Source organism: Agelaius phoeniceus, chromosome 11 (assembly GCF_051311805.1).
Source record: "Agelaius phoeniceus isolate bAgePho1 chromosome 11, bAgePho1.hap1, whole genome shotgun sequence".
Lineage (NCBI taxonomy): Eukaryota > Metazoa > Chordata > Aves > Passeriformes > Icteridae > Agelaius > Agelaius phoeniceus.
Window position 1 is genome coordinate 4503924 of NC_135275.1, and position 22424 is coordinate 4526347.

Genomic DNA, 22424 nt, shown 5'->3' on the forward strand with positions numbered 1-22424 from the left:
CAGCATCCATAACCCTTGAGAAACGAGATGGAATCCTTTCCTCTGAATCTCATGTGCTGCACTTTTCTAGAACCTTCCCAAGTTCCTGGATAATAAAACACTGCATGAGAGCAGCTCTGAGGGAGTGTTGAGCTCTACCTCAGAATAACACAGATCAGAGGATTGCAGGTCCTGTATTGTGCACCAGCCAGGGCTGGAGCTGAGCTGAATTTGCTTTATTTTCTTGATTTTGCTTTATTTACTTGATTTTGCTTTATTCTCTTGATTTTGCTTTATTTTCTTGATTTTGCTTTATTTTCCTGGCTGGGGCAGTGGCTGGGCCCTGTGTGAGCCCTGCCCAGGATCTGAAGGGCCAGGCTGGCACATCTGCCCCATTTCCATGGCCCAGACAGGATCTGAAGGGCCAGGCTGGCACATCTGCCCCCTTTCCACACCCCAGACAGGATCTGAAGGGCCAGGCTGGCACATCTGCCCCTTTGCCATGCCCCAGACAGGATCTGAAGGGCCAGGCTGGCACATCTGCCCCCTTTCCACACCCCAGACAGGATCTGAAGGGCCAGGCTGGCACATCTGCCCCATTTCCATGCCCCAGACAGGATCTGAAGGGCCAGGCTGGCACATCTGCCCCATTTCCATGGCCCAGACAGGATCTGAAGGGCCAGGCTGGCACATCTGCCCCATTTCCACACCCCAGACAGGATCTGAAGGGCCAGGCTGGCACATCTGCCCCTCTGCCATGCCCCAGACAGGATCTGAAGGGCCAGGCTGGCACATCTGCCCCTTTCCATGCTCAGGACAGGATCTGAAGGGCCAGGCTGGCACATCTGCCCCATTTCCATGCTCAGGACAGGATCTGAAGGGCCAGGCTGGCACATCTGCCCCCTTTGCCATGCTCAGGACAGGATCTGAAGGGCCAGGCTGGCACATCTGCCCCATTTCCACACCCCAGACAGGATCTGAAGGGCCAGGCTGGCACATCTGCCCCTTTCCATGCCCCAGACAGGATCTGAAGGGCCAGGCTGGCACATCTGCCCCATTTCCATGGCCCAGACAGGATCTGAGGGGCCAGGCTGGCACATCTGCCCCATTTCCATGGCCCAGACAGGATCTGAAGGGCCAGGCTGGCACATCTGCCCCATTTCCATGCCCCAGACAGGATCTGAAGGGCCAGGCTGGCACATCTGCCCCATTTCCATGCTCAGGACAGGATCTGAAGGGCCAGGCTGGCACATCTGCCCCATTTCCATGCCCCAGACAGGATCTGAAGGATCAGCTGGCACATCTGCCCCATTTCCATGCTCAGGACAGGATCTGAAGGGCCAGGCTGGCACATCTGCCCCTTTCCATGCCCCAGACAGGATCTGAAGGGCCAGGCTGGCACATCTGCCCCATTTCCATGCCCCAGACAGGATCTGAAGGGCCAGGCTGGCACATCTGCCCCTTTGCCATGCTCAGGACAGGATCTGAAGGGCCAGGCTGGCACATCTGCCCCATTTCCATGGCCCAGACAGGATCTGAAGGGCCAGGCTGGCACATCTGCCCCATTTCCATGTTCCAGACAGGATCTGAAGGGCCAGGCTGGCACATCTGCCCATTTCCATGCCCCAGACAGGATCTGAAGGGCCAGGCTGGCACATCTGCCCCATTTCCACACCCCAGACAGGATCTGAAGGGCCAGGCTGGCACATCTGCCCCATTTCCATGCCCCAGACAGGATCTGAAGGGCCAGGCTGGCACATCTACCCCATTTCCATGTCCCAGACAGGATCTGAAGGGCCAGGCTGGCACATCTGCCCCATTTCCATGGCCCAGACAGGATCTGAAGGGCCAGGCTGGCACATCTGCCCCATTTCCACACCCCAGACAGGATCTGAAGGGCCAGGCTGGCACATCTGCCCCCTTTCCATGCCCCAGACAGGATCTGAAGGGCCAGGCTGGCACATCTGCCCCTTTCCATGCTCAGGACAGGATCTGAAGGGCCAGGCTGGCACATCTGCCCCTTTGCCATGGCCCAGACAGGATCTGAAGGGCCAGGCTGGCACATCTGCCCCATTTCCATGCTCAGGACAGGATCTGAAGGGCCAGGCTGGCACATCTGCCCCATTTCCATGCCCCAGACAGGATCTGAAGGGCCAGGCTGGCACATCTGCCCCATTTCCATGGCCCAGACAGGATCTGAAGGGCCAGGCTGGCACATCTGCCCCATTTCCACGCCCCAGACAGGATCTGAAGGGCCAGGCTGGCACATCTGCCCCATTTCCATGCTCAGGACAGGATCTGAAGGGCCAGGCTGGCACATCTGCCCCATTTCCATGTCCCAGACAGGATCTGAAGGATCAGCTGGCACATCTGCCCCATTTCCATGCCCCAAACAGGTTCAGGTTTCCCCTGGAAGGTTCTCCCTCCTCACTGAGCATTCCCAGGTCCCCCTGGCCTGTGCAGTTTTTGCTGTTCCCTTGCTCTGCTCTCCCTCTGCACAAGGGATTTTGGAGCCCCTTCTGAAGGACAAAGGGATTTTGTTCTCCACAATGGATTCTTTGTGGGAGATGGGTTGGGATTGTTCTGCTGCTCAGTGAATTAAAATCTTGGATGTTTTAAAATCTTGGATATTCTGGATGGGCTCAGTGTCACTCATGTGGGAGACCATGAGGCTGCACATCAGGCAGCAAAACCAAAGTGGAAATCCAACTTTTCCCTGTGTTTGTGGTGCCAAATGTGATTTGTTTTTCTCATTTCACTGTGAGAAAGAGGAAGAGGATTTGGTGACTTGGATGCAAGTGGCAGGGATCCCCTCAGGATCCTGCCCAGTGCCCTGAGCAGTGGCCCTGCTTTATTCCAGACCCATCCCAAAGGCAGCACCCACCCATCCATGTCTTCTCCCAACACCTGAAATCCATCTGCTTTCCTGGTCATATTTTCAAGCATTTCTATCTCTTGAGGGCCATTTTACCTTCCAGGTAGGGAATCTGGGGAGAAATAAAATGGGAATAGAAGAAACATTGCTGGAAAGTGCAATATCAGATTTCACAGCTCTTTTAGAGAGCTCATTTTCTTGAGGGGCTGAATTTTTCCACATGTAGCAAAGGAGGATAATGTGAGAAAAGGTGTTCAGAGCATGTTTATTTTAAACTGCAATAAAAGCCTGTAGTAATTCTAAAAATAGGCTCCAGTTGAAAGAAGTGGAATATTTTTTTTACCTTTCTATTGCACCTTTTGCTTCAAACCCTTATGAAGGAGAGTATGCACAATTTATTAGATTTATTTTTAATGTGTGAACATCTCAGAATGAATATTTGAAGCATGGTTGCTGTAGCACATCCTCACAATTTATTAGATTTATTTTGAATGTGTGAACATCTCAGAATGAATATTTGAAGCATGGTTGCTGTAGCACATCCTGGCTGTGTTCATACCCACAAGGGACACTGAACACCCAGAACTGAATTTGTGAATTTACAGCCATGGAATATCAGCCCTTAGAGCAGGGTGGGTTAAACCTGAGTACCCAGTAACAGAAACAATATCCCAAAAAACCCCAAACCAACCAACCAGAGGGAGGGTAACAAAGATTTTCTCTTTAGGGGGAATTATTCAAATCTGAGCTTTCAGAAATTGAATTTGTCTCTCTTTGCCATCACATGACAACCCAGCTCTAAGGTAGGATTCAGTGCATTGAAATACTGCCTTAGCCCCAGTTTTACAATTTCTTCTGTTGTGACCTTGTTGTGACTTTGATTTACTTTTGGAATAGATGGCAGGGCTTTGCCTTGGGTTATTTCAGCTGGCCTTTGATTAGTTTAGCTTTGCTAGATTTTATGTAACAAAATCATTTGAGACGCTCAGTCTTGCTGACCAAAAAAAGAACCACCTTTGGTCTGGGAAACAACATCTTCAACATGTTCCCTTAATTATATTTCACTCATAAAAAACTTTCTTGATAATGCTTTCACATTTCCAATAAAATCACATTATCACATGTGTCCTTTGCTGCCCAGCAAAGAGGAATGTCATGTTTGCTAAGCAAAAAGAACATGGAATGGACTGGTTTCTGCATGGAATGTAGAGGATGCTTCTCCCTTTGTCCTCCTTCCTCCCCTCCTGTGTTTGGGATGCCCAAACTGCTGAACTCAGGAGCTGGGCTGAGCCCAGAGCTTGGTTCTTCTCTGAGCAAAGACAAAATGATCATTCTGCTCATTTTCAGTCCCTCTAAAGTGCCTTTGGGTGGTTGGTGCAGGATTTCCCTGGCAGAAAGCCTCAGAGGCTGTTCCTGGGGTGCACAAACCCATCCTCTGCAGAGAAATCCTTTCTGCCATTGGTGTTATCAGCTATTGCAGCCAGCCCTGCTGTTATCTACCTGGACATCAGTGCAGTTTTACCATTGACTCCATCCAAATCGTGCCTGCCAGATAACTGAAATCCTATTTTAGCCACACTTTGCACGAGTAAACTGAAATCCTATTTTAGCCACACTTTGCACAAGTAAACTGAAATCTTATTTTAGCCACACTTTGCACAAGTAAACTGAAATCTTATTTTAGCCACACTTTGCACAAGTAAACTGAAATCTTATTTTAGCCACACTTTGCACAAGTAAACTGAAATCTTATTTTAGCCACACTTTGCACAAGTAAACTGAAATCTTATTTTAGCCACACTTTGCACAAGTAAACTGAAATCTTATTTTAGCCACACTTTGCACAAGTAAACTGAAATCCTATTTTAGCCACACTTTGCACGAGGACAGGTACTCTGAGCAAAAAAAGCACCACTTTTTTCAGAGTTCTGTAAGAGTCACCTAAATGGGACATGATCTTAGTGAGAGCTGTGAATTCATGCAGTAATCTCATGGGCTAAAGTTAGAGCCAAGCCTGAGTTCATTGTTGGGCTGGGAGTGAGCACAGCCTCACAGTCACAACTGCTGAGGTGTGAAAGCTGCACTTTGACAGAGGAAATATTAAGGAGCTCTGCCAGACCACAGCATTCAAATTTCTTCCACCCTGCTTTCTTTGTGGCAGATCTGCTGCCCTGTTTCTGCCCATGCCATCAGTTCTTGCCTCCTTACCAAGGACACTCCCTCAAGTATTTTTAGGTACCAGAGAAATTACCAGATACCTGAATTTTTCAGGGAAAATTTTCAACCATTGCTGAAGCGTTCAGCAAAGATTTTTTTTTTTTTATTGATCTTATGTATTTGTGAAATAGTTTGTGGAACTGAAGGGAGTTGATGTAGCCATGGTGTGCTTTTACAGTGGGAGGAGAGAGCATTTCAGATGTGTCAGGTCTGTCTGTCTGTCTGTGCCCCGACACGGGCAGGGCGGTTCTTGGGTGCCCCGTGTTTCAAAGGACGAGTCTGGACCCTTCAGCTTTTCCATCTTCAGATTGTTTATTGTTTCTTATCTACAGAATTTTCTGTCTGCCCAGCAGAGGTCTGACCTGCAAGGCAGCCAAGGGCACTCTGACCACCCACGGGGTGGTCGTGTCTTTTTATACTAAAATCTACCTACATGATATTTACCTTTATTTTCCAATGCTTTTCACCCATGTTAGCAAGTGCACCTTCACCATAAACCAATCTCTAAGTGCCAACATCACCACAGGAGATGGAGGACAAGAAGAAGAAAGAAGAAGGACGAGACACGCCCTGATCCCTCCATCTTGTCTCCATAACCCCCCTGTACCAAAAACCTTAAAGTTTATATTTCACCCTATGAATGTGTCCCTTTCACACCCTTCACTCCAAAGTGATTCTCATGTCCTCAAACTGCTGTCACTTCTGTGGATGGATCAAAATCAAGCCACCAAACACTCCTGGCAACATTCCAGGATTTCCGAGACCCCCAAGGGTTCTCCTGGCAACTCTGGACATCAGGAACGATGCGCTGAGTTCCCACACAGATGAGCAGTCAGTTTTCCACACTGCCTCTGAAGGAGCAAATAAGGTGATGTTGGCCTGGGGGAGGCAAATTTGCCATTTTCTGCCTGTTCTACTGGAGTTTTTGGTACATAATGCAGCGTTTTCAAGACCTATTAAGTAGAAATGATCTCTAATTTTGATCAACAAGATATTTTTGGAAGGATCCTCAAGCGAGCCAGTGCTGCTGCTGCTGCTGCACCAAATTGTGGCTCCTTTGTGAGGCTTTTGAAGAGGGGGAAGAGGAGGAAGGTGGGTGGAGGTGAGTGAATGCAGAGGTCACTGTTTAATGTCCCTGCCTGCAGTGAACGTGTCCCTGCTTGGCAGGCAGGGGCACTGGAGGAGCCAGCCCAGAGCACTCACTTTAATCAGTGTATTTTGGTTTTGGCCATGGCTTTTCTGGCATCCACAGCTCTGCACAGTGGTAGCCAGAGCTTGTTCCAGGAGTAAGTGCTGTTCATATGTTTTGTAAACGGAGGAGAGGAGGCTTTTTGCCAATTTTTCTCCACATGTGTATGTGACTTTCTGGTTTCCTAAATTAGCTTTTTGTTATCATAGCAGAAAGTCAGTAAAATATGTGGCAGATAAAGGAATCAGTAAGTTGGCCGCTGCAAGAAATCTGTCAATTATAATAAAGAATATTTCCAAGATCTGATGTCTCACCAGCATGTTTTAATCAGGCTGTTGCCATTAATACTTAATTTTTTGTTATTCTGTAGTTTGCTGTTTTATTATGCTCTCCAGATAGGCCTGTTTAATGTACTCTAAAGGAAATACAGACTACTGGGACTCTGTTTATAGTGGTTGATCTACTGCTTCCCAGAATTAAGTCTTATTTAAGCTCATCTTAAATCATAACTTCTGTAGAAGCAGCCCTGAAATAAAGTAGTGGTGCAGAATGCTGGGTTTTGGGATAAAGGATTTTGTTTCTTTTCCTGAGTGGGGGTTGCAGAAGTGCTCAGCAATGATAGAAATAATATCATTTGTAATTCTGCTTGGAATGTCTCTCATGGTGACCAAGATTTCCTCCTGAGAGTGGATTCATTTGTTGTCTTTGGTCAAGAAGTGAAGCAGATCAGCCTGGAGCTGCACCCTTTTCATCCTGCCTGCAGCTGTTCCACCCAGATCTGATTGCAGGGAATTCCCCCTGCCAGGGCTGCCAGTCCTCACCCACTGCACACAAACTCCCAGGGCAGCAGCTGGCCACATCTGCACAGGGACTCAGTGCTGTATGGCCATCCTCAGCTGAGACCTTGTTCTGATGGCTTCTGGAACTGAGGCATTTCTGGTGCCTTCCCTGCTTGGGATTTGATATCTCAGACCATGGGTTTGTTTTTATTTCGTGCATGAATTGGAATTTTTATGCCATTTATCCCAATTTATGTTGGCACAGACTGATTTCAGTGTTTGCCATAGTGGAATTAAACATTCCACATTGCCACAGTGGAATAAAACATTCAAGTTTAGAAATTTGTTTAGAAATTTGTTCCAATCTATTTGTTTTTCAATCTCCTAATGATTTTTAGAACTTAGGGATAGAAAATCAAATCGATTTTATTTTATAGTGTCTTTTTCACATCTGTATTGCTTTTGTGAAGATCTTGGCTTTTCAGAATATGCCATTTGTTCCAATCTATTTGTTTTTCAATCTCCTAATGATTTTTAGAACATAGTGATAAAAAATCAAATAGATTTTATTTTATAGTATCTTTTTCACATCTGTATTGATTTTGTGAAGATCTTGGCTTATCAGAATATGCCATAGTTTAGGAATTTGTTCCAATCTATTTGTTATTCAATCTCTTAATGATTTTTAGAACATAGTGATAGAAAATCAAATAAATTTTATTTTATAGTGTCTTTTTCACATCTGTATTGCTTTTGTGAAGATCTTGGCTTTTCAGAATATGCCATTTGTTCCAATCTATTTGTTTTTCAATCTCCTAATGATTTTTAGAACACAGTGATAGAAAATCAAATCGATTTTATTTTATAGTGTCTTTTTCACATCTGTATTGCTTTTCTGAAGATCTTGGCTTTTCAGAATATGCCATTTGTTCCAATCTATTTGTTTTTCAATCTCCTAATGATTTTAGAACACAGTGATAAAAAATCAAATAGATTTTATTTTAGAGTGTCTTTTTCACATCTGTATTGCTTTTGTGAAGATCTTGGCTTTTCAGAATATGCCATGAAAGTAAATCCTGATCTTGAATCAATAGGAAAAGCTGCCCTTGAAGGTCTTCATGTACCACTCTTACCTGGGAATTTGGCTTTAGGAACATGAGGCAACTCCTCTCACTAATGAGAGTTTGTCTGCAGGTATTGGAAAAGGTAATTAAAGGTGTGATGCCCATTAATTAAAGTCTGTTTAATGCTCTTGCCCATGATTTTTTTTAATTAATAAAGTGGCCTGAGGTCGTAATAATTCAATCCAAGACCTTAAAGGTAAGGACCTTGATGACAAGCACCACAACTGAAGAATTTTAAGTTGGTTTTTTTTTTTCCTAAAAGTTAATAAACTCGTCAGGAATTGACTCTTGTGGATAAATCCATCTGTCAGACACCGAACAAAAACCAGGCAATATGGAGGGGTAGAATGTAAGAAAATAATGATGCAGAAGGCAGTCTCACACTTGAGGGGTTTCAGCTGCACTAATCACCAAAATTAACAACAAACCTGCCCTGAATAGGCACAGCTGGGCCCAGTAAGAACACGAGTGCTACAGAAGACTGGGTTAGGTAGCTGTGCTGTGAAGAGAGTTAACAAGTTTGCAGACACAGAACAAAAACCAGGCGATATAGAGGGGTAGAATGTAAGAAAATAATGACAGTGCAGAAGGCAGTCTCACACCTGAGGGGTTTCAGCTGTACTAATCACCAAAATTAACAACAAACCTGCCCTGAATAGGCACAGCTGGGCCCAGTAAGAACACGAGTGCTACAGAAGAGTGGGTTAGGTAGCTGTGCTGTGAAGAGAGTTAACAAGTTTGCAGACACAGAACAAAAACCAGGCGATGTGGAGGGGTAAAATGTAAGAAAACAATGACGGTGCAGAAGGCAGTCTCACACCTGAGGAGTTTCAGCTGTACTAATCACCAAAATTAACAACAAACCTGCCCTGAATAGGCACAGCTGGGCCCAGTAAGAACACGAGTGCTACAGAAGAGTGGGTTAGGTAGCTGTGCTGTGAAGAGAGTTAACAAGTTTGTTGTTTGTACTGTGAGGAAGAAGAACAAGTCAGTGCTGTGAAGAGCTGCCTATGAGAAATCACCGAGAAGGTTTGGGAACTTTTGCAATAAATGACAACAGGGCAAGGGCAGTGCTGGGATTTTCTTTTGAGGAGTTTTATTGTAACCTCAGGTTGGAATAGGTGCAGCCTGAGGTCTGCAGTGTCAGTGTGAGCTGGCAGGACAAAGGCACGGGAGGGTTCTGGGCTGTAATGAACGCTCCCCCTTTGTGCTCGAACAGCAGGGAGGAGCTCGGGAGGGGGGATAGGGATAGGATACGGCAGCCCTGTGGCCCTGCAGCCCACACCGAGTCACAGGAAGGAAACTTGCTGCCAGAGCAGTGTGTATTTTTTTTTCCCCAGTCTTTGGTGACTCCTGGAGCTCTCAGACAGATCTCAGACCCCTCTGGTGTCTCTCTGTCAAGGCACACTTGTTAAAACACGGCTTTTGCTGTTGAGGACGCTCCGCTGGGGCCGGAGCACACAAAGGCAAACAGAGCTGGACATCCTCTGTTTACACAGGGCTGGGAGAGCCCTGCTGGCCTGGCAGACACTGTGCTGAGTGCAAGCACTGGCAGGCAGGCTCCTAAGAGGTTAAAATAAAGCACATTCCTGCTGACTGCATGGGCTGGTGTCAAGCGAGAGCAGAGCTGCTCTATAGGCAGACACTACGTCACGGTGTTATCTTTGTTTAGCTTGTCTGTGCTTTATCATGTTGCCCAACAGTTTTAATAAAAAAAAAGAGAAGGAGGAGGAGGAGAAAGGAAAAAAAAAAAAAGACTAGTATGAATAGTTGTAAGTAGAAGTATCTGAAAGCAGCAGATCTGGAGTGCCTTCCAGCAGCTGCTGGCTGAAACAAAGAGGAGCATTATGAGAGGCACAATCAGTGTGTTTGCTATCTCTGCTCTCAGTTGCAGGGCAGACACAAGCCATCACAGGAATGAATTCTGAAGGCTGGAGTTTGGAGTTGGGGAATTTATAAAACACAGTTGTTTTATCAGAGCGTTGCCTTGCCAGCTGTGTGATGGGAGTCTGGTTTCCATGGAGTGTGGTCAGCTGGGGGAGACAAATCTAGTCCCTAAAACAGCATTTGGGGCCAGAGTCTCCTCTGTGGTTTCTCTCTCTCTGCTTTAAATTCACATGTGGTAAGGAGGAAAGGAGTGGGGGAGGAATGTTATTGAAATGAAGAGCAGTTTTAGCCCTAATCAAATGTGCAGGCCCCATGAGAACTCAGGGTGCTGTGCAAAACCAGTGTAGGAATTTGCATTTTAGCCCTCTAAACAATGTAAAGAGATTGTTTCCTCAATTTTCCCTGTTATCTTGACTCTTTTTGGCATTGTTCTCCTGCCTGGGGTGGGCAGGAGGGGCTGTACAAACTGAACTGTCCTGTAAGAGACTCTCACTGCTCCCCCCCTATCAAAGTTTGCTTAATTTGATTAATTTTGGCCCAGTGGTGCTGGTCAGATCCTGGTATGTTTAGCTGAAGTCTTGGTGTTCCCTGCATAATCAGGAAAATGCATTATCAAATTGGATAGGCTTTCTTTAGAAGCCCTTCTTTTCTTTGCTAAGCTTCTTTAAAATAGGTTTCTTCCAGCATTCAATAGCATTTTAACCAGATTTTATACTCTGAATGTCTGAGTATAAAATTATTATAATATATATACATTATATATATTATATATATATTATATATAAAATTATTATAGTCTGAATGTTAATATATAAATGCTGCTCTTATTATACATAGAAGAAATGAGCTTTTAAATTTTGAAATAAAAAAGTCCCAATTTTGGTAATTGTATAGTATCAATGTCCTGTTTGGGGAAAAAGGCAAGTTTCTGATTTACTGGGTTGAAGAATGCCTAGAGATTTCTGGTGTTTTGAAAACACCCAAGTTAGCTTTCCATGGGTATTTAAACTGCCCAAGGCCCTCAGGAGTTGCTCAGGAGTCAGTGGGAGTGAGGTGCCCACATGGAATTTGTAATTGCTGTTGTGGAATTTTGTGTTGGAGTCCCCAGAAGCGATGGGAGATGCTGCAGGGAGAAGATTGATGGTGCATGGGTGGGAGGACACAGCCTGCAGCCTCAGGTGCTGCAAGCTTTATCTTTTGCCATTGCTTTTAGGTTATTCCTTTGCAAAGACAGGAGCGAGGGAGATTCCTCCTGCAGAGGAACTGCTGTGATGTGGTTTGCTTTGAAAGTTTAGAACGTGAACACTCCGTAGGTGGGGGTTTCTATTGGCAAAATACAAAGGGAAAATGCACCAATGTACTGATCTGAAAACAATTCCCAATAGATTGTGTTGATAAAAGCTTTTTTCGTGGCACTGGGGTGGTTGTGGGTGCTTCTCAATTAATGTTTGGTTGGAACAGGAGAGCTCTGGGTGTCTGTCCCAGAGCATTTGCAGCAGGGCACAGTTTTTGCTATTTAGAGCTGAGATGGAAAGTTCCTATTTCGATTTGGTGCCAGAGTCTTTAATAGAAATCATGGCTTGTGGTGTATTATAGGTCAGCGTATATTTGCTAGTTTATATTATGCTGACTAAATTGGCAGAATGCTTATTTTTACTGGTAAACATTCAGGAGGTTTTCTCCTCGCTCCTTCTTTTTCCAACAAAATGTTATTTGTCGTGTGTAGGAATTAAGGCAGCATTTTATAAATCATCTGCCTCAGTGATGATGTGAAAATGTGTGGTGGCACACAAAGATTTCCATTGTCAGGTACCACAGGGCTCTAGATGGACTTAACTTAGGCCTAATTTTAGGTCTGGAAATTATGGCTGTGTAAAAAACAAAATGCTTCTGGCAGTGTAGGAAAAATACAAATTCTAAACTCCAGCAAAAGCAACTATTTCAGGGATATTACCAGAATAGGTAACCCTGGTTAATTTAGCTCCTCTCCAAGCCCCTGATGGAGCCCCAAAAGCACTTTTTTTACATCTTTAAATCCCTCTGAGGTCTAAATCCGACCAGAGGATGTGAGTTCCAGTAAATCCATGGTGGTGAAGTGCAGCACTGTGCTGCAGGCTATAGGAGCAGTGAGACATTTAATTGAAATGGGGAAAGCCTGGTCAGGCTTTAACGCCTGCTTAGCACCGCCTGCTTAGCACCGATCTGTCCTGTGCTCTGCACAGCCAACTGTGGCATCGCTGGAATTATTACACAGCTCCCAAATGCTGGCAATGGCTTTTCTGGGAAGTGTGAGATTTTATATAAAAACTTAGCATCTACTCAGTCTGCCCCAGTTGGAAATTCTGTGATTCCTCTGCTGAAGAATTGTGCTCTTTTGTTCCTGGGTCCAAAGGTAGGTTTAAAGAATAGAGAAAGACGTTTAGGGACATATTTAAAAGTTGAATCAGCAAGTTCCAGTTTCCCCCCTAATTTTTCCCTTGCATAGTTATATACCAGACAAGCTTGTTTTGGACAGCATTTTAGAAAGGGAATCATCTGAGAATCCGAACGTTTATTCAGTTTTTGATCTGCAATATTTGGCATTAACGTGAACTGTAGCCCTGGAATTTATAACCACGACTGTAAGAAGAGGAACAAAGCTTTTATTTCTCTGTGAATAGTCATGGTTTGCAGAGTGAGGTAATCACAGCCCAGCGCTGGGATTGCAGCCTGCCAGGGGAGATCTGGGTGAAAAAGCTGAGGGGGAATCTGAGTGAAAAAGTGGAGGGGGAACCTGAGTGGAAAAAGCTGAGGGGGGGATCTGAGTGGAAAAAGGTGAGAGGGGGAACCTGGGTGAAAAAGCTGAGAGGGGAAGCCTGAGTGAAAAAGCTGAGGGGGGAATCTGAGTGAAAAAGCTGAGAGGGGAAGCCTGGGTGAAAAAGCTGAGAGGGGAAACCTGGGTGAAAAAGCTGAGAGGGGGATCTGAGTAGAAAAAGCTGAGAGGGGGAACCTGGGTGAAAAAGCTGAGAGGGGAAGCCTGAGTGAAAAAGCTGAGAGGGGAACCTGGGTGAAAAAGCTGAGAGGGGGAACCTGAGTGGAAAAAGCTGAGAGGGGAAGCCTGGGTGAAAAAGCTGAGAGGGGAAGCCTGGGTGAAAAAGCTGAGAGGGGAACCTGGGTGAAAAAGCTGAGAGGGGAAGCCTGAGTGAAAAAGCTGAGGGGGGAATCTGAGTGAAAAAGCTGAGAGGGGAAGCCTGGGTGAAAAAGCTGAGGGGGAACCTGGGTGAAAAAGCTGAGAGGGGGGAACCTGGGTGAAAAAGCTGAGAGGGGGATCTGAGTAGAAAAAGCTGAGAGGGGGAACCTGGGTGAAAAAGCTGAGAGGGGAAGCCTGAGTGAAAAAGCTGAGAGGGGAAGCCTGAGTGAAAAAGCTGAGAGGGGAACCTGGGTGAAAAAGCTGAGAGGGGGAACCTGGGTGAAAAAACTGAGGGGGAATCTGAGGGGAGATCTGGGTGAAAAAGCTGAGAGGGGGGAACCTGAGTGGAAAAAGCTGAGAGGGGGGAACCTGAGTGGAAAAAGCTGAGGGGGGAACCTGAGTGGAAAAAGCTGAGGGGGAACCTGGGTGAAAAAGCTGCTGCAAAAATAGGTTAGTTCAGCCTTTGGGATCATCCAGGGTGAGCTACCCCTGTCCTGGTGCCTTTTCTCACTGCTTGTTCCAGCATAAAGCGTGGTTTGGGATGCCTTGTCCATCCTACAACCGCATCCCACGTGTGCAGTCTGGGGGGTGTTACTGGGGAATTTCGGGGGGTGTTACTGGGGAGTTTCAGGGGGTGTTACTGGGGAATTTTGGGTGATGTTACTGGGGAGTTTCAGGGGGTGTTGCTGTGGGATTCCAGGGGGTTTTGCTGTGTGCTCCCAGGGGGTGTTTGTCACTGTGTCTCTGTGGGTGACCCCTGTCGTGTCTCCCCGGGCAGGTGAAGCGGCGCTGAGAGGGGAGCCCCGAATGCAGCCCCTGCAATCCCCCGCGCTCAGCAACCACCGCACGGGCCCGCCGCCCATCAGCCCCAGCAAGAGGAAGCTCAGCATGGACCAAGGGGACGAGGAGCTGGACTGTGAAAACGACCACGTCTCCAAAATGAGCCGCATGTTCAACCCGCATCTGTAAGTGCCTCGCGTCTGTCCCTGCACGGCACTGAGCGCTGCCTGCTACAATCTGCTAAAATCGTGTCCTGGCTCCAACTTTGCGCTCGGTTTTTTTCCCTTTGTTCCAGTTTGTGTGGGAGATCTGCACAAGAGCCGCCGTGATTAGATGGGTTTTCATGTTTTCTTTTGTTTTTGTACAGCGTGAAGTAACAGGAATTAGCTCAGCCTAACTATTTATAGCAAGCCATACGTATTCACCTTGCGATTCCTGCAGTATTGTTCCCTCGTTCTTTGTAAGGCTCTCCTTTCACTTCCCCCCATTCTGAGGCTCTCTGGCTGGGGGTGGGGAGGCAGCAGCAGGAGGAGGGACACGAGTGCTTTGCATTTTTCCGAGGCCAGCAGCTCCGAGGCAGCTGCTTCCTGGGCTGCCTTGACAACTGGGCAAGCGGCAGTTGTTGCTACACATTCCTGCTCTGACAGTCAGGTGTGGAATGTGCCGGCCAGGTAAGGCGTTGATGAGCCGTGTTGGGCAATCAGCAGATGCCATTGCTGGGAATGCGAGCCTGGCTGGCACTGCTGCAGAATTCCTGTCATTCCTGCCTGGAGGAAGCATGGATGGAGCTCCTGTGGCTGCTGCCTCAGCTCCTGCAGCCCCGGCATTCCGCGCATTCCACAGTCATGGGATGTGGACTGAGGGATTTATCCTGCCATAAATCACCGCAGCCTTACTCACAGGCTGGGCCCGCAGTCTGCAGCCTTGGAATTTGTTACAAATCGGGAATCCAGCGCTGAAGTAATGCAAAACAATGAAAGCTGGCTTCTCATTTACAGCATACCTCCTCCTCTCCCCGAAAAATTAACTATTTATAGCCTTGCTCTGGGGCCAGGAGGGCTTGGAAAGAACCGTGTGCTGCATTTCTGGATGCATGACACAACTGAGGAGATTTATGGCATTTTTGAAATGTTATGTAACTTTATGGGGGAAAAGTGTGATTTTTTTTTTTTAAAGGCTCATTTTCTACTGATGAAATAAAACACAGCTGGCAGTTACGTACATTATAACACTTTATATAGCGGAGGCCATAAAAATAATGAAGTCTGAACCAACAGACTCATGTGCAACCAAGGCTCTAAACTAAAAGATGCAGGCAGTTATTTCATGTGATCCCTTAGCTATATGTCAGAGCTGTCTAATAGTTTCCAGTGTGGTACATTTTTATGGTTTTTTCAATAGAGTCTTTCTGTGATTTTGTATATGAGACACTCATCTTTTCTTGTAATAAAAAGCAGAGGTTTTCTGCCCAGGGTTCATGTGACTTAATCTGTTTCAATTAAACTATCTGCTGCTGATGAATTATAATCTAAAATAGCATGCATGAGGCCATCTCTTTTTCTACTTTATTTTGTAAGTTTGATCTGGCCATACAAAAGTATGCTTTCAATGGGATATTATGAAAACTCAAACATTTGTGATTCATCTAAAATAGCTGGATTTTTGTGTATTTCAGATATATCAGAAAAGTTCACAAACATTCTCTGAATTTTGTTCTCATTTCCCTGTCACTGCCTCAAATGGAGTTATTTTTTTACCGTTTTTCATATTTTCCATCTTTTTCTGAGTCTCATGTTCTGGTTTACCAGTAAAATTGGATTACTCAAGCCCTGTGGATCTGTCCAGAGAATTTTAGTTGGGAGATGGGAAGTGTATTGTGGAAGCTTGGCTTGTTCACACCCAAGAAAACACAGTAGATTTGGGGAAGAATTATTTTCTGGAGCACGATAATGGCAGCCACTGGAGTGACTTGGAGGTTCTGGAAGTGTAAGGTTGACAATGTTCATTTTAGAAATCCAAATGTGTGAGAGATGTGGAGTGTAGTGTAGAGATCAGGTGCCACGGTGTCTGTGGTGCCAGCAAAGACATTTCTGTGACTGGGACTGTAAAGATTAGTTTGAGGCTGTGTGGTTTGAATTTTTCAGGGCCAAGTTCCCTGAAAGCACAGGATGAAAGTGTTCCTGACACACAACCTGGGCACAGCTGACACAAGTCTTTATAACCCCCAGCAGCAGCTCTTGTTCAGGCATTTGGGTCTTTGTGATGGTGCTGGTAGAACTGGGAAGCAGTTGTGTATTCATTCTCTTAACACCAGCATCTTGTGGCTGGAAATGTAATTAAATAGGCCAAGAATTGTGTGTTTGGTTCTTTAGAAACGGTGGAACCTTTTCCTTAGCAATCTGATCTTAACTCCGAGGTAGCAGCACCCCCACTGTGCTTGAGCAGGAATGAATCCATTGAAAGGCTTTGGATGTGTTGTTAGAAATGCAGTTACGTCAGCCTTTTGTTGGGAAATGGAGTGCTCGGAGACGTTCCCTGCTCAGGTGTAATTCCCTGAAGGATCGTTTGTGAGCTCTACTTGGGTCTGTTTACTTTTATGGTGGAAAAACACAACTATTGGAGTGCAGTCTCTGGAGCAGAGTGAATCAAATGCCCTGGCAAGCCGAGCAGGATCCTCAAATGTGTAATGGAATGAATGTGCAAAGAACACTTTATCAAATGTGCTTTTTCAAAGGAGAGAATTCTCACTGCTAGGATAATAATATACTTGAGAGCTTGTGGATTAATTAAAAAAAACAAACTGACACTGCCTCCCTTTCATGTACTTTTATAGCTTCTATGTTTTTGTGGTGATAGAAGTTGTGAACACCCATAAACTCCTTGGCTGGATAGAACAAGTACTTCCTAATTAAAATATAGTGATAGGTAATATAGAATTCTCTTATTTTTCTGGTGTGTCCTTCAGGTGTTTATCTTGAAATGCACTCACTGTAGTTAAGCCTTGCTAAAATAAAAGGTGCTTTTGGTTTTGTGCTGCTCTGTGGAGGAGAAGGGAGCTTGTTTTGAGGCTCGGATTGAAACATGGCTTTGTTTTCCCGTGAATTCATTATAACCACCGTGGTTTACAGAGAGTGATTGGGAAATAGGATTACACGAGAATTCTGTGCGGTGCCGGGGCGGCTGCCTCCGTCCTGGCCCGTCCGGGGAGCGCTTGGGGCAACGCGGCCGGGCCCGGGGCCCTCCTGCCCGAGCTCCTGCCCTGGCTCCTCCTCGAGCTCCCTCCTGCCCGAGCTCCCTCCTGCCCGAGCTCCCTCCTGCCCCGGCTCCTCCTCGAGCTCCCTCCTTCCCGAGCTCCTGCCCGAGCTCCCTCTCTCCCTCCTTCCCGGGCCCCCATCTTCCCTGGCTCCCTCCCTTTCTCCTTCCATGTTTCTCTCCTGCTTCCCTTCCCTGTCTCACTCCTGCTCTCCTCCCTCCTCTTCTCCTTCCCGGTCTCACTCTTGCTCTCCTCCTTCCCCTTCTCCTTCCCCTTTCCTCCTGCTCTCCTCCCTTTCCTTCTCCTTCCCTGTGTCACTTTGCTCTCCTCCTTCCCCTTCTCCTTCCCTGTCTCACTCCTGCTCTCCTCCTTCCCCTTCTCCTTCCCTGTGTCACTTTGCTCTCCTCCTTCCCCTTCTCGTTCCCTGTCTCACTCCTGCTCTCCTCCTTCCCCTTCTCCTTCCCTGTCTCACTTTGCTCTCCTCCTTCCCCTTCTCCTTCCCTGTCTCCCTCCTGCTCTCCTCCCTCCCGCTCTCCTCCCGTGCTCCCTCCCGCTCTCCTCCCCGCTCTCCCGCTCCCTCTCTCCCTTTTCTTCCCTCCTTCCCCTCTCTCCCTTCCCTCCCTGGTCCCTCCCCGGTGTCTCTCCTCCCCCTGCCCGTCCCTCCCGTTCCGCAGTCCCGGCACACAAAGGCCGCCTTGTCCCGGCCGCCCCGCCGCCCTAAGAGTCCCCAGCGCGGCCGGCGGGCACGGCGCTGCCCCTTCCAAAGAAACGGCCTTTGCAATTCAGCCCGGAGCATTATTTTTGTTCCTTGTGCTAGTACGTCAGCCTGGAAGCTGGCCTTTGGGGTTTGGGAATTTTCCCCTCGTTCCCGTTTGGTTTGGTGGTATTAGGATTGTGATGGCAATTTATTTGTGTATAAAAATCTTCCTACAGCTAAATGTTCACAGCTGTGAAGTCGAGGGAATAATTGTCTCTTGGTTTGTGTGATAAATAATTTGGCTTTTTCTTGTAATAAAAGGTCGACACATGAATAAGATACTTTAGTATGTATCATGTAAAATGATGTGTAGTTTCCAACTCTTCAAATTCTGGGCTGTCTTCAGTTTTGTTACACTGAAGAATGATGGCAAGCCCACCCAAAACACTCCTGAAGTTTTTTACCATGAATATCCAATGACATTTGCTTACTTTAATGACACTGTGATAGAAATTAGTGGAGCATCCTTTAAAAAAAATGTGTACTAAAAGTTACCTTTATTTGAAGACCGTGGAATAATTCAGGCTAGAACAGACTATTTCATCCAACCTCCTGCTCAGAGCACGCTCAGCTGCATCTTCAGCAATTTTAGAGTTGCTCAAAGGGAGAAATTTTGAGTAAGATTTGAAATATTGAGTAAATAAAGCTCCTCATCAGAAGATTCTTGTCACCTTCCTCCTTAGCTTGGCTGAGAGCACAGGGTGGAAATGTTTTGCAGAAAATCCCTGTTGTGGAGGAACGTGGCTCCAGCAGGGCTTGAAAAGATGCAGAGCTGGCTCTGAGGTAGCGTGGGAGTTGTCAGAGAAGCTCTTTGCTGCTCTTTGGGTTCCAAACTTCATGTGGTATTGAGAAATATGTTCCCACTGTCATTTTATTGTGACAAATTGGATTGGGAAAAAACCCCAGCACACAGCTGAGAACACCCAAAGTGTCTCTCATGTGCTGAGTGAAGCATCCTCACCCTGTCCTCGGCACAAATGTGCCCCTGAAGGATTTTGGGGTTCACCTGGGGCTCTCTGAGCAATCCTGCTGGAGCTGCACTCCTCAGTGGAACTGAGCCCATGTGGCTCTTGTTGATTGAGTGGCAAAGGATCACAGAGCAGCTTTCAAACTGCTTTTCCTAATTTTTTTTTCCCTTTCCTTATCTGCCTTGCTTGAATGATGGAGTGAATCAGACATTTTCTGATTTATTAATGGAGATCACACGCTGCACAAAATTAAATTGTTTTCAAGAAATATATGTTAAATGGAACCTTCAGAGACAGACTTGAAAGAGCCACCATATCTAAGTTAATATTTAACCCAGAGTTGTGCAGTTCTGAGCCACAGGGGAATTTCAGAGAGCACTCCAGTCCCTTTCAGTTGAAGCACATGTGAAAGATTTGTAAGGAACAGCTTCAGGGCTAAAAGCAATTTGATTGATAGCTTATCAGTACTTCACAAAAAGACCTATCTGTCAAAATTTGGGTAGATGTTGAGGTACTTGAAAAACCAGGCAGTGTTAGCTCAGGTGTCTCCTCCACTTGCAGACAGAAGGGGTTTGTTAGCCAGCTCCAGATTTCTGCTTTGATATCATGTTTTCCACTTTCATTTTCCATCTTTTGTGGAGGACATGACCCTCCCCTGGTGTGGCAAGGCTCCAAGCTGCCTCTCAGGGCAGAGCTGTGTATGTAGTGTTGCACAGAGGGGTTTGATCACCCACTTTGGGAAGGCATCTGGGGCCCTGTGCACTCAGGGGTGCAATGGGAGCCACAGAATCACAGAATGTTCTGAGCTGGAAAGGACCCACAAGGATCATGGAATCCAACTCTTCAATGAATGGGGAATCCCTGGAGCCATGGTGTTGGATTTTTACCCCAGGGTAAAAGCAAAATTTTACATTGTGTCATTTTAATGTAAATTTTACATTGTGTCATTTTAATGTATTGTGTATTAATTACATCTTGTCATTTTAATGTAAATTTTACGTTTACACAGGTTCATTGTGTGAATGAACCTGTGTCTACATGGGGTGAAATTCAGCACCAATCCAAAATCCTGAGATCTTAGAAAGAAGCAAGCAAAGAGCCAGTAACCTTTGCAAACATACTCTGGATGTATATCCAATCCCATGGAAACAAAGGTTGAATCTCACTTCTTTCTATTTAACCATTTTCCCAGATGTTTCCTGCAGTTTGACAGATGTGCCTTTTACTAGAAAGTTGTGCTCTTGAGAATGAGAGTGTTATGGACACAGTTGCTATAGACAATGACTGTGTGAGGGTAAGGTTTGGAATAAAACCTGACATTAATTTCTACTTGAATCAGTAGTTCTGTTCCCCAGGCTGGCAGTGCTGATGCTGTGGGATAGCAGGTACAGCCTGGAAGGTTTAACCCCTTCCTGCAGCATTGCCAGGTGCTGGAATTCCCCAAGAGTGAGCTGGGGGAGGACACTGAAGGGAATCCTTGAGCTACAGGGCTGGGGCTGGGCTGGTTTGGGCTTTGTCCTCAAAGCTAGAAGGGAATAAAAGGACTTTGCTGCCATTGGGCTCTGGAGGGTTTGACCCCAGTGCTGGGGTGGCTTTCCCAGTGGGAATTCTGCAGAGATGGATCCCATCCTGCTGTGGATGAGTCCCCAGCTGGACTGATTGATCCCATGTGGGTGGGTTACAGAACCACAGAACATTCTGAGCTCTAAAGGACCCCCAGGGATCATCAAGCCCAGCTCTTCATTCAGTGAATGGCCCATGTGGGCATTGAACCCAGAGCTGTGCTGGTGTCAGGTGTGCATGGATCCCATGGAGATGGATCCCATGGATCCCATGGAGTGGACATGAGTGATTTCTGCTGCCAAATGATGCCCAAAGAAACCTTGGGCACATTTTTAATCATGATTCACTAACCAATACCTTCAAATGAGAGTAAGCAAAGTCCCCAGACATCTTTGCTTGTGGTTTGCTTTTCTTATTAAGTCTCCTCTTAACCAGAAGCTGCTGTGGGAGGAGATTGTTGGCTGCACATTGTGGGGTGCCTGAGTTGCAGAAATGCCCTCCAAACACTCATCTCTTGCTGCTGGGGTCCATTTGGTTACAGCTTTCCAAGGAAATATTTTACTATATTGGTCTGAATAGTTGTGTAATATACAATGAAGCTGTTACTGGTTTTATAGTGCTCCTAGAGTTTTTGGTAATTCAGATTTTATTAGCAATTACAAACAGTTTCAATAAACTTTTAATGAAATGTTTATTCCTTCTTTAAAACAGCCTGTGAAAAAGTCTAATTTCTTGAAACCAGTTGTTTAAACACTGCTCTTGGTCTGAAGGCCTAAAGACCCTGGGGGTTGTTTTTTGAGAATTTTTGACATGTCTGGAAGTGAATTATTGTAGTTTCTGCTTCACCTCAGCTAATGTTATAGTGTGTATCTAATGGATAGAGGCCATAATTTGTAAGTTTTAAGGATTTCCCTCTCTCCTTAGAGCCAGTGAAGCTGGAAGGGAAGGCTGTGCAGTCCCATTTCCTCCTGATGATTTGGCACAGTTAATTCCAGCACTGTGTCCTTATTTGTGACCTGCTTTGTGTTCTTAAAACTCTTACCAAATACAGTGGCCATGCTCATGCTGTTGATATCTTTCACTTCCCCTATCATCTCTTTGGAGAAAATTATTAACCTGCTCCTCTGCTGTAAAATTCAACCTGATGCAGGCTTTTAGGTGGTGGAACTGGGGGAAATCCCACAGACTTGTGAGAATTTGAGGTTCATGGATTGATTCAAGTTTGACTTTTACAAAAACAGTTCCATGACAGGCATTGAGTGATGATCAAAAGTGCTTTTTCCAAATTAAAAGAGTAAAAAGTATTGCAAGGAACAACCCAGTAACTCCAGCACTGTGACCTTATTTTCAGGGGCTGCTTTGTGTTCTTAAAGCTCTTACCAAATACAGTGGCCATGCTCATGCTGTTGATATCTTTCACTTCCCCTATCATCTCTTTGGAGAAAATTATTAACCTGTTCCTCTGCTGTAAAATTCAACCTGCTGCAGGCTTTTAGGTGGTGGAACTGGGGGAAAGCCCACAGACTTGTGAGAATTTGGGGTTCTTGGATTAATTCAGGCTGGTACCGACTTTTACAAAACCAGTTCCATGACAGACATTGGATGATGATCAAAAGTACTTTTTCCAAATAAAGAAAAAGTAAAAAGTATTGCAAGGAACAACCCAGTGAATCCTCTAAGAGAACATAACTGGCATTTTGTATTTCCTTTAGCACTCCTGGCAGGTTTCAGCACTGAGCTGGAGCAGCAGCAGCTTTGCCCAGAGCCTGCAGCCCAGCCTGGGTGCCCGTGGCTGATGCTGGTGCCCAGGGTGTTCTCTGGGTCACCATAAATCGTTTTGATGGTATTTTCCAGTGAGGGCTCATTGCATGTGCCAAGTTTGAC

The 22424-nt window shown here is 45.9% G+C and overlaps 1 protein-coding gene across 2 annotated transcripts in view; it reads left to right on the forward strand.

Moving 5' to 3' along the window:
• VGLL4 (vestigial like family member 4) overlaps positions 1-22424 on the forward strand; it is a 105260-nt gene that overhangs the window by 59964 nt on the left and 22872 nt on the right. For both annotated transcript variants that reach the window (XM_077184796.1, XM_054640188.2), the window contains one exon: positions 13998-14184. In XM_077184796.1, the coding sequence (XP_077040911.1) occupies positions 13998-14184 (187 nt within the window). The remainder of the gene's footprint in view (positions 1-13997; positions 14185-22424) is intronic.